Source organism: Macadamia integrifolia, chromosome 8 (genome assembly GCF_013358625.1).
Source record: "Macadamia integrifolia cultivar HAES 741 chromosome 8, SCU_Mint_v3, whole genome shotgun sequence".
NCBI lineage: Eukaryota > Viridiplantae > Streptophyta > Magnoliopsida > Proteales > Proteaceae > Macadamia > Macadamia integrifolia.
In genome coordinates this window covers 11,265,382-11,276,805 of record NC_056564.1, presented here as the reverse complement: position 1 = coordinate 11,276,805, position 11,424 = coordinate 11,265,382, and the positions used below count along the sequence as shown (strand labels likewise).

General features: G+C 39.8%; 2 protein-coding genes across 7 annotated transcripts in view; one reads left to right on the top strand and one right to left on the bottom strand.

Annotated features, from left to right (window-relative positions):
- The window catches only part of LOC122086042 (succinate-semialdehyde dehydrogenase, mitochondrial), a 30,702-nt gene extending 27,456 nt beyond the window's left edge, over positions 1–3,246 (top strand). For 2 of the 3 annotated variants that reach the window (XM_042654729.1, XM_042654731.1), the window contains exons 16-21: positions 340–440; positions 1,999–2,084; positions 2,452–2,558; positions 2,640–2,717; positions 2,825–2,871; positions 2,964–3,246. In XM_042654729.1, coding sequence (XP_042510663.1) covers positions 340–440; positions 1,999–2,084; positions 2,452–2,558; positions 2,640–2,717; positions 2,825–2,863 — 411 coding nt within the window. In that variant the 3' untranslated portion in view covers positions 2,864–2,871; positions 2,964–3,246. Of the gene's footprint in view, positions 1–339; positions 441–1,998; positions 2,085–2,451; positions 2,559–2,639; positions 2,718–2,824; positions 2,885–2,963 lie in introns of all 3 variants that reach the window. The other variant, XM_042654730.1, reaches the window with a different exon arrangement.
- A 5,095-nt stretch (positions 3,247–8,341) lies between these two features.
- The window catches only part of LOC122086014 (28S ribosomal protein S33, mitochondrial-like), a 4,299-nt gene continuing 1,216 nt past the window's right edge, over positions 8,342–11,424 (bottom strand). For all 4 annotated transcript variants that reach the window (XM_042654677.1, XM_042654678.1, XM_042654679.1 and 1 more), the window contains exon 3: positions 8,342–8,701. In XM_042654677.1, the coding sequence (XP_042510611.1) occupies positions 8,611–8,701 (91 nt within the window). In that variant the 3' untranslated portion in view covers positions 8,342–8,610. The remainder of the gene's footprint in view (positions 8,702–11,424) is intronic.

Below are 11,424 nucleotides of genomic sequence, written 5' to 3'. Positions count from 1 at the left end.
AAAAAAAAAAAAAAAGAAAAAGAAAAAAATGAAATTAGACTTTAATTGTGTAACTGTATGGTCAGACTGTAATGGTAAGCAAGACAACCATCCAATTTGATTTTTGCCTCAAAAAAAAAAAAAAAAAAAAAAAAAATCCTATGGGAGATGACTTTCTTTCTCTCTCCTATCAAGAATGAAAGTAATAATATTCTTTAGCATCCCAAGAGCTTAGCTATTATTTGCAATTTTGTTACATTTTATTTTTTGACATGAGCTATAAAATACTGTAATAGCTTAAGTGTGAGTTTTGATACTAATCTTTTTTATTTTCTTTCATATGTATGACCTTCTCTAAAGGGGGCAAAAGTCATGCTTGGGGGTAAAAGACATAGCCTTGGGATGACATTTTACGAGCCTACGGTTATCAGCGATGCCAACAGTGAGATGCTTGTGTCAAGGTAAATCCTGAATAATCCATTTTTTTTCTTCTGAAAACTTCATTAAATATCTCGAATCTGTTTAACTTCTCAGTTTTGTTCAAATCCTTCAATAAGATCCTGGTCCCAAGTGTGATACCTACTCCTGTGATCTTCTAGATTGATTCTAGACTGCGGAGTGCAGACCACACCAAACTGTGGTTGGTTTGCAAGAAATGAAATATTGTTGTTTCAAACTATTTTTAAGGGCCCAAAGTGTGATTTATTTTCATTTAAAATAAACAATTAACTATCATGGAACCCCACACATTGCTTAATGGCAGAGTGGTACTCTTTTTTTGCTTATCATAACAAAGTCGATTACCTAAATGAGTGAAAAATGTGACCCAGTTAATTTGTGATATGGTAGCCATTCGAAATAGCCTCTCCTGCAAAGCAGGGGGTAAGGCTGCGTGCATTTGCCCCTCCCAGACCCTGCAGTAGCGGGAGCCTTGTGCACTAGGACACTCTTATCATTGTCATTTTCTGAATCCTTTGGGAACATCACCTCATGGTAGTGTCTCATTCACTGAACCATGCTCTGACATGATGCCACTATACTCTGTCTTACCATTTAAGGATACTTCAGACACCTGGGGTCTAAATACCTTATGTATGTATCACCAAGCTGCTGGATTAGCCATAGCAGGTCAATATCTTAATCATACAGATCTCCCAGAAGCTGCGTGATGGATTTGCAGGGAATTGAAGCAGATTGCCAGCAGTAGAAATCGGAGAATAAAATGACAGTTCTCAGCTCCGAGTCACCTTTTTAGTTGATCTTTGTGAGAAGTATCATTTTGTCATTTTCTGTCATTCCTAATCGGATTTTGAACTCAGAATATCAATCTGAAGAGTTTATAGCAACTCCAAGAATCAGATCCAGTGTTCCGCTACTGGAAATTTCTGCTGCTCTCTTTCTCTCAGTTCTTTTTCTAACTGGCATAGGCTTATTTGATCCATAGGGTTAGGGTACTTTGAAACTCTAGTTAGGTTAGAACATGAGTTTGAGTACTTGAGGTCCATAATGACCAAAAACAGGACCTATAGTATGTACATGGGTTCTATCAATTCATCTATTCCTCTTCCCTTCCCCAACCCACCCTCCCCCAACCCCCCCCCCCAAAAAAAAAAAAAGCACTGGCTATTTGCTGAGTTTTCAGTTCAGAGAACTCCTTTGCAAGTTGCTTCCTATGTTACAACCTTAATCCGCAGCTAGACTGCTAATCATGCTGGCAGGCCATTAGAAACTACTGTTGATGGTCTAATGAGAAGTGAAAAGAAAACTAGAAATGGATAAGAGAAGAATAAATCATTGGCTCAGGTTCCCTCAATCTTTTATTAGTCCATGGTGTCTATCAAATAGATGCAGATCTAATTCTATTTATAACAATGCTTAAAATGCTGATCTGCAAATCTGATTTTCTCATGTTAAGTCCGGGTTTTTTATTTTTTTTTGAAACTTTTGTTGAATGAAATTAGTTTATTTTTGTTTGTGTACTGTCCACAACTCACCTGAACTTATGTTTTCTTCTTGCAGAGAGGAAGTCTTTGGACCAGTTGCTCCTCTTATGCGTTTCAAAACAGAGGATGAAGCAATCCAAATTGCAAATGATACTAATGCAGGTTATCTGTCCTAACTCCAAAATATTGTTTAATTGTGTATTCTGAGCATCAGATCTTAAATAAAGCATGCAAATTTTAGTTGTCAATTGGGACAGCCAGTTTTTACTAGGATGTTGGTTAATCTAGCATTACTGATTAATGAAGTCATCCATCTGTTTCTAAATTTGGGGAACTACCTTCATCTCATCGTCTACAATAGGAACTCTCTTTTTCTATTTCCCATCTTCCTTGGCTGATACGATAGAAGCACAACTTATTCTTGTGTGAGATACTGTGAACGTGAAGCAGAAGTTGCAAATCAATTCCATATGCTTCTGCGACTAGCTGCTTACAATTTTTGTGTTAATCTATTCTGCAACATATGCAGGACTAGCCGCATACATATTTACAACAAACGTCCAACGTTCATGGCGTGTGTCTGAAGCTCTTGAATATGGATTGGTTGGTGTCAATGAAGGATTAATCTCTACAGAGGTGAGCATTATCAGTTTTCACTCATCAAGGGCAAGCCTTCAATTATAATAGAAGGAATTGAAAAAATCACTGTCAATGTAGGTGGCTCCTTTTGGAGGATTTAAGCAATCTGGTCTTGGACGAGAAGGGTCCAAGTATGGGCTTGACGAGTACCTGGAAGTAAGTGGATCTGCAGTTCAACATGCTAATTGTGCATCATTTACCCTATTGACCATACCGAATGCATATGCTGGAAGATCATTGACTGGTTTTTATTGTGGTTACAGATCAAATATGTTTGCTTGGGGAACATGGACCGTGCATGATACAAAATGTAATGTCCATAGGTTGGGGCTTGAATTTATATGCCATCCTAGAGCGGTATTTTTGCAGTGTGAGTGATTATATTCTTGATTAATAATGCAGTTAGTTACGGCTGTTGGATGAGGAATGCGACAAGGATGTTCCTGAAGAGCTTGGATCCGAACTGTAGCGCTTTTCTTTGGAGCTCAAGCATTAGGCATTGAAATAACGGTGTACTAGTGCATTGTAACTTAAGGCCAGAATGCCCTTTGCATGCAGGTGTAAACGGTAAACTTGGGTTTGTGTAAACTTTACTTTCATGCTAGCTATTGTTCTTTTTGACAATGCATGAGTTATATAAACCAAATGCAAGTGGAGAGCGATAATAATGAGGATTAGAGACCCACCTGAGACCCTCTGTGTTCAATGTTGTGGTGTTTAGAGTCTCATCTTTATGTGAGCTTGTGTTGTTTCTTTGCATAAGCCAGCCTCTCATGCTTGTGGATTGTGTAAAAGAAAGATAAATACAGTCCTTTCTTTATCGCTACTTCCAACCCACACTTCAATCAGAAGTTGTGATAATTGACTGTAACATTAGTAAATTTCACCACATTTTCTTTTCTGCCAGTGAACTTAATGCGTAGACAGCCCAGGTGGTGGACCCCTTATTTATGATTCAGGGTCCTGAGAGAATTCATGAATAGATAGGAGTTAAAAGTTAATCAGTAATAAATTCAGAGTATCAAATCAAATAGCTGTCCTGGATCTCATAAATAAAGAGTCAATGTATATGTAACATTTCTTTGGACCTAACCTACTATATTATATTTCTATTTCCTAGCTCTAATGAATAGTTGTAATCGAACGTTTTGGTATTGGTAAAAAAGATCTGCGATCCCTTAAATAAAATATCCGCGATTACTCCTAGAGGTGATGGTGAACGGGCTTTACTTAGATAGGGGAAACAAAACCGTTTCGTGGGTGCGGGGACTGATGACAAAGGAGACTTTTCATAGAGTTTGTTTCCTCCTTTTCGTTTTGATCGGGTAAGTGAGATGTGGTGAGCTTTTTAGTCAAGCGAAACCTTTTGGGAAGGCGGAGGCACAGAAAGTAGTTTACTGCCCTACAGTTCAAGCTCTTTTCTTTGACTTTCTTGCTGGAACAAATTCATGCAAGACAGGATCATTTCTCTCGGTGTTTTGTGGCCCCAGAGAGTTCGGTTTGCTTTCGACTTCAGTAACACTCGCTTTACCAACTCAGATTCTCCATGTGAAATGTGAATCTTAATTGGAGCTTTTTGGTAGTAGTCGTGACTAACAGCCATCAGTTGTTGGCTCGTTGGTAAGGCAGGAGCTTCAAGCCAGATTTCTGGTGGCACACCCCCCACACAAGCACCACTCGACGAAGGGGGGATGGGGAAAGCTACAGGCCCAAAACCTTCGACCCTTCTTTCTAAATGGGGGTGCCCGACACCTCATCTTGTCATTTTGTTGTTGCTCATTCCCGTTAGGCCGAAGTGTTTGGCATTTCCTTCTCTGCGCCCGCTCATGCTTCGAGGACCTATCACGATTAAATTAAGTAATCACAGATGTATGTTCCTAATGAGGGTGGTCTACGATCAGCTTGAACCAGGTCCACACATAATCCAGAGGACAATCTTATCTAACCTTGAGACCACACCTTTTTCAGATTCCATCTTCCTCATGTGCTTGTCTCCCCTGGCGTAGCAGTTTTAATAAACAATGAGCTGATATTCGTCAAAGTAAGCCACCATTACGGAACAAGGAGGTGTGTAGCTTGTGAGATGGTCTAGCATTCTTGTAGCTACCAACCTCGGGATCTTAGCAACTTAGGACATCACGTCACTCAATGGCCAACTAGGAGCACGAAAGCGATGAAAGCATACCCACTCTCGCCAGCTAACATAATGGATCAATGCAGGGGAGAAACGCCAAGAAGCCTAAGCTAGCTATCAGCTGTCGTACCCCAACGGAGTGACGTCTTCTTGTTGAGATGAACATGAGTGCCCAAGAATAGGGAAGCCCGTCATAGTGCAGTCGACTAGAAGTACAAGACTGCTGGCCTAAGAGAAGGCGGCTTCTCTTGGGAAACATGGCCCAATTTCTCTTCTTTCTTTTTGATTTTTTTTAGGGGCCCACCCAATATCTCTGGTAGTTTGAGCTTGCTTCTAGTATCAAACAAGCGCTTGAAAGACCTCTCCTTACTCGCCTAAACCTGACTTACTCTTGCTCTTGAACATGAATATTTGAAGTCTCTCCGCTGCTCTGATAATGTTCTTAGAATCTGTTTCATTTTCTTCTTCCTTGTTATTGCTTGACTCCATGTGGTCGAATCCATAAAGTTGGGATAAGGTTTTGTTATTGCTGTTGAACTTACTATAGAGACAACGCTTAAAGAATTTGGATTGGATCGGCTGATCCAACTTGCCTGATCACAACAACAACACAACTTAGCCTTATCCCAACTGAATGGGGTTGGCTACATGGATCCAAGGGAAAAAAAAAAAACTTTTGGACATCCCACTCACGAATCGGTAACCCGGATCCTAGCCCTCCAAGTAGCTTTGTTCGATACCATACTTGGGTGAAGACTTAACTTTTGCATGACTCTTCTTACTAACTCATCTATGGTCATTTTTTGCCCACATATAGCCCTTTTAGCTCCATCCATCTGCATCTGGTCACTCCTCCATATAGGGGCATCCAAAGGCCTCCTTTAAACATGCCCAAACCATCGTAACTGACATTCTCTGAGCTTATCTTGAATTGATGCAATTCCTAAATCGGTTCTAACCTAGTCATTTCTTATTCTATCCCTCAGGGTTTAGCCGCACATCTATCTGAACATCCTCATCTTCGTCACATTCAACTTATCTACTTTACGCTTCTTGACTGCCCAACATTCTGCACCATACATCATAGCCGGTCTTAAGACAATCCTTTAGAATTTTTCCTTAAGCTTTAGAGGAATCCGTCGATCACATAACACTCCAGACGCCTCTCTCCATTTCATCCATCCTACTTTGATTCTGTGGGAAACATCATCATCAATCTCACTTTCCTCGTTTAAGGTAGAGCCCAGATATCTAAAGCAGTCATTTTTGTGGGATCTCTCTCCCCTCAAATTTCACTCTCTCGCCATCAATCCTCACTCGACTGAAGTTACACATCATATATTCCGTCTTCGTTCTACTTATCTTAAGACCTCTTGATTCCAAAGTATATCTCTATAGTTCCAACTTATTATTAATTTCTGCCACAGTTTTACTGACCCGAATGATATCATCTGCAAAAAGCATACACCACGGGATCTCTCCTTGAATATCCCTGGTTATCCATGATTAGAGTAAATAGGTAGGGGCTCAATGCGGATCCTTGATGTAACCCGATGATAATTGGGAACTAAGCACCCTGGCCTCTCACTGATCTCACACTAGTCACTACATCACCATACATGTCTTTAATTATATCCACGTATTTACTTAATACCCCTTTCTTCTCTAAAACCTGCCAGATTAAATCTCTAGGGACTTTGTCATAGGCTTTTTTTAGGTCAACAAATACCATATGAAGATCCTTATTGTAGGTTCTAGATTTTTCCATAAGCCTTATAAGAAGGTAAATCGCTTCTGTAGTGGATCTCCCAGGCATGAAACCGAATTGGCTCCCTGAGATATTGGTTTCTCTTCTCATGCAAACCTCTATTACATTCTGCCAAAGTTTCATAGTATGGCTCATAAGTTTTATGACTCTATAGTTGTTATAGCTCTGAATATCACCTTTATTTTTGTATATTGGGACAATAACACTTCTCCTCCACTCATCCAGCATCTTTTTCGTACTCATGATCTTGTTAAACAGCATGGTTAAGCAAACAACCCCACATGGTCCCAAACTCTTCCACACTTCAATTGGAACCTCATCCGGACTTGGAGTCTTCCCTACCTTCATCTTCCTTAGGGCTTCCATAACCTCGGTCATTCCTATCTTACGTATATACCTATGATTCATGTTGTCAAGCAGAATACTCAAACCACTCCTATTAGGGTTGTCTCCATTAAGTAGGTTACAAAAATACTCATCCCATCTCTTCTTTATGTCTTCATCATTCACAAGCACTCTACCCTCATCATTCTTAATACAACGAACATGGTTGAGATCCATGCTCTTCATTTCCCAAAATTTAGCTATCCTGTAAATAGCCTTTTCCCCGGTATTTAAATTGTTATAGCTATCCAACTTGCTTGATCCTTGTACGGAAAGCCCTAAAGGGCATTAAAACAGAGTCCATGTTTCTAAACCCTGATGGTAGAGCAATATCACAATTGAATGATTGGCAAAAACAGTGAACTCACTTGAATTTTCTATTCGGGGCTCACATAAAATTTCATGACCATATATAATAACAAAGAACAACTTCTACCTCTAAAAGACTATTACTCCCATTGGCATCCAAAAATGTGGATTTGATGTCCAAAAGCAAGATGGGGGAATTTTTCCAACCAAAGGATAAGAGGTCCAGGGTGAGAAAAATCTGCACGAACCCAACAACTGGACCCTGGTTGCCACTGTAGTGCTAATATAGTTTGATGGATTGATCAATTATTGGTAAGAGATGATGAGGGGCATCATGAACAATAATGGAAACCCGTGAATGATAAGGAGCAATGTTCATGGTGATTGCTACCAGAGAGCAAAGACAAGAGTGGCGAACAAATCTCAAGGTGCACACATCCTTAGTCTTAGCGATGCCTTTCCCTAGTGGCACAATCCCCGGTCTCATGCAGAATCTCACCATGTCCCGTCGGTTCCACTAGCATCCTCCCTTAAACCTGCTAAAACAGAAAAAATGGATGCCTTGGAGATGACTACTCATATATAGAGAGATCTATAACACACTCTTCTCAGCTGCCTCAAATATGGGCAATTCAGTGTAGATACTAGAGGTGTCAAATGTCTATGCAAGTGTCATATAGGTTGCATCCATGGTGGACCCTTGTGATAGTGAGCAGACCAAAGCCAACAGTCCAACCACAACCTGCCATTAGGGCTTCACGTGAAGTAGAAACCTAATACATGGGTTTCAATTTCCCAGCACTAGAAATGCATTTACTGCCTGGGTCATACACTTTTCCTGAATGTAGTCCCTCAGTATCTGAAAACTTCACAGCTGATGCTGATAAATGCTTCATTAGTTTGTGCCGCAATCAATGAAAACAATGGTTAACTTGGGAAAGATTAGGCTTTGATGGTTTTGGTTGAGTTGGGCACACTTGACAGAAGAGTTCCTGGGAAGCTTGAATACCACAAATACGGTTGTTGATTTGGCTTGGGGAGTTGTCAGTCTCACTATTGAGAAGTCAACAAGTGTGAATTGCCCTAACTGGGATTTGACCCTCCCAGGTCCCAGCTGATTGAATCAATGCTACCCTTGATGCCAATGATTCATCTTCTAAATGATCATAGTTTTGAAGAGTTGTCTTTTAAAGCTAAGACTTCTGATTCATTTCAATTGAACAATATGAACAATGCTGCTTTAAAAAAAAAAAAAAACACACCAAAATTTGTTTCTTCCATTGCATGGACAAAGGACAACTTCTACAGAGATGCTCAGATGGTAGGAAATGAAGCTCTTTTACCAAATAAGACTTGGTAAATTCTCCCAGCTGATGGACACAATTTCACTCTTCACCAATATTCTCAAACTAAAAAGAATGCCACGAATCAGAAAGCACCTGAAGGGATTAACTCTATTTGCTACGTTTAACAGCACGTCTTCCTTGGCCTTTCTTGGGTGGACCCTTCCCACGCCGCTTCAACATTTCTAGTTTAGACAAGCGCCTGCCAAGATCCAAAATAGAGTTGTCAGAAAAGCAGTACAAGGAATCCACAGACCACAATTATATGCTGAGGCTACCTTGATAGGTTTAAATAGAAGAATTTATCAATGATACACTGCCACTGGAATTGCAATTGCCAGAAAAATAAGAAAAGTTGAATCAGTCTTGGTGGTGCAGCAACTCTGCTTTTAGGGCCATATACATTAGGAGATATTTTTCGAAGCATAGACCAATCTGTGGAATGACATACCCAGCAATTTGAAAACACAATTCAACAAAGCTTTATCCTAACTCAAGCTGGCTACATACACCCTGTTCCAAGATTCCAATCTATCTAGGTTCATATCTTCCATTAAGTGACGAGACCTCAGGTCTGTTCCCACTATCTTGATCCACTTCACTTCTGGAGTTACTATTTCAATGCCTTCCAGTTTGTATCATTTTTTAATCCTCAATGGTGGGACCACTGGTCTTTGTTGCACACGAGGTTTTAAACCTCAGGATCAGGGACCAGATCATACACCACCAGACAGATTGGCTGATCCAGCTCAATCCTGCCCAGTATTTCACGGAATATTGGTGGTGTCAGCCAGGATCAGGAGAATTGGCATCATCCGATCCCAAGAGGGATCGACCAATCCACCCAATCCGATCCCGAGGCTTAAAACCATAGTTGCACATGACCTAACCATCTCAGTGCACTTTCCCTCACTTTCCCTCACTTTGTCACCTATTTGTACCTCTTTCAAGTTCCTACAAATTTATTCATTTATAATTGTATGCATTCTAGTGCTGCACGCATTTTCCGGGCAAGGTAAGTGGAAAGCATTAGGACCCAGGACACCTCTGAATAGGTTTTGGTCCAGCTAATTTAATTTGGAATGTAGTTTTGAAGCACAAGTACAACTTATCTCTCCCAACAAGCTCAGACAATCTATCAAAATAAAGGTGGTATTAAGTTATTTCTGCATGGCTGTTGACAGAAACAATTATATAATCTATTACACAATCACTATATACCAAATCAATTCTAATCTACCAACCTTAATTAAATTATTAATTTTCATAAGTTTCATAGACAAATCAAAAAGATCAAAAGGTGGGGACGTGCTCACATATCAAAACATTTTAACCCAACTAAAAGTCGAAACCAATGCTAAGATAATGTGGGCATATTGTGAAATTTAACTAGGTAAGAGTTTCTCTAAAAATTGAACATTGAGAGTCTGAAGGGATGCCTGACTGATGTCATCTTGGAACTCTTGGAAGTGATGGTAATAAAAAATCAAGGAACTGTTTGGAATTGATGAAATGCATTTTCCATACAAAAATGCACAATGGATACATTAAAACAGCCCCACAAGCAGGAAGTCAAGTCCTTTATGGAGCATTTACTCAATCTCTCCAAACTCTCGACCATTAGATCCAAACAAAAATTACAAAGCATTTATCTCTGCAGATTCTTGGAAATTGTCTACTCTTTCCTCCAAATATCCTCTGACCTTTCTCCCAAATTGGGCATAAGGTCAAGAGATATATGCCCTTCCACTCGCGGCACAGCCGTTCCACTCCAGATCACCCCCGAGAATAGAACCATTCATCTTCCAGAACTCTAAAGATGCACATGCACACATGCAAACCCACCCACCCAACCCACAGAGAAAGGTGTACTATTTCCATAAGCTTCCCTCATAACCTGCATCTATTGGCTAACTGAAATCCAGGACTTCACAAGTCATCTACTGTCAGTGGTTTTATATCCTTGGTTCTTTGGGTTCTAAAAACAAAATAATTTCCAAGCATTAATAAAGTAGCCTATTGAAGTGTAACTAAGTCAGAAGACCTAAGATATTTTTTTTATGCACATTGCTTTCTGCATAGGCAATGGAAAAAGGCACTTCTCATATTGACGCAAAATTTACAATAGACTTCGCATTGTATTCCAATTTCACATAGACCAACTCACATCTTTCTTTACTCTCTAAACATAGTGTGTTTCAGAATCTGCAATAATAAACTGTGCTCTTCCATTTCCCTTTCAACAAGGGCTCTCTAAACATGGGTCCCCAAACAATTTTCCCTTCTCTTGTATGGATAATGGGATTCTAAATTGGCGGAAGTCAAAATGGAACGAAATAAATATGGGCAGACGGAAAAGGAAGGCAAGGCAATGAAATAGAAGCTTCGTTCGTGTCAAGCAACAGGTGCAAAATAGGCAGAGGTTACACCCACCATGAAGAGATGAAACACTCAACTTTCACAGTAAGAACTCAAGGGGTTCCCACAATATAAGTTCTTAAATCACAATGACTATCCTTTCATATCAATCATCATAAAACATCATACATGTACCTCCATTCCCATTAAAAAAAAAAAAAAGGGTTCTTGATGAGAAAACATCTTGGGGTTCATGACACTTTTCCAGTATTCATGTACATTTTCCCAGAAGTCCTCTTATGTATATATATAATACACTCATCATGGCAACTCTTGCTCCCAATTTCACAAGAACCTTCACCTCTTGCTCCTGCTTCATGCAACTGAGGCAGAGAAACCACATGCTTCCCTAGTGGTGACACTACTCTGACCTCCCATAAACTACTGTGTTTCTTAGCATGTTCATGGTTATCAAATATGAAGAAGCTTAAGAGATAGAATTTTGTTTCCAGGAATGTTTTATCAATTTATTTACATTTGTATCTGTCGCAAACTCGAATTTGAGTA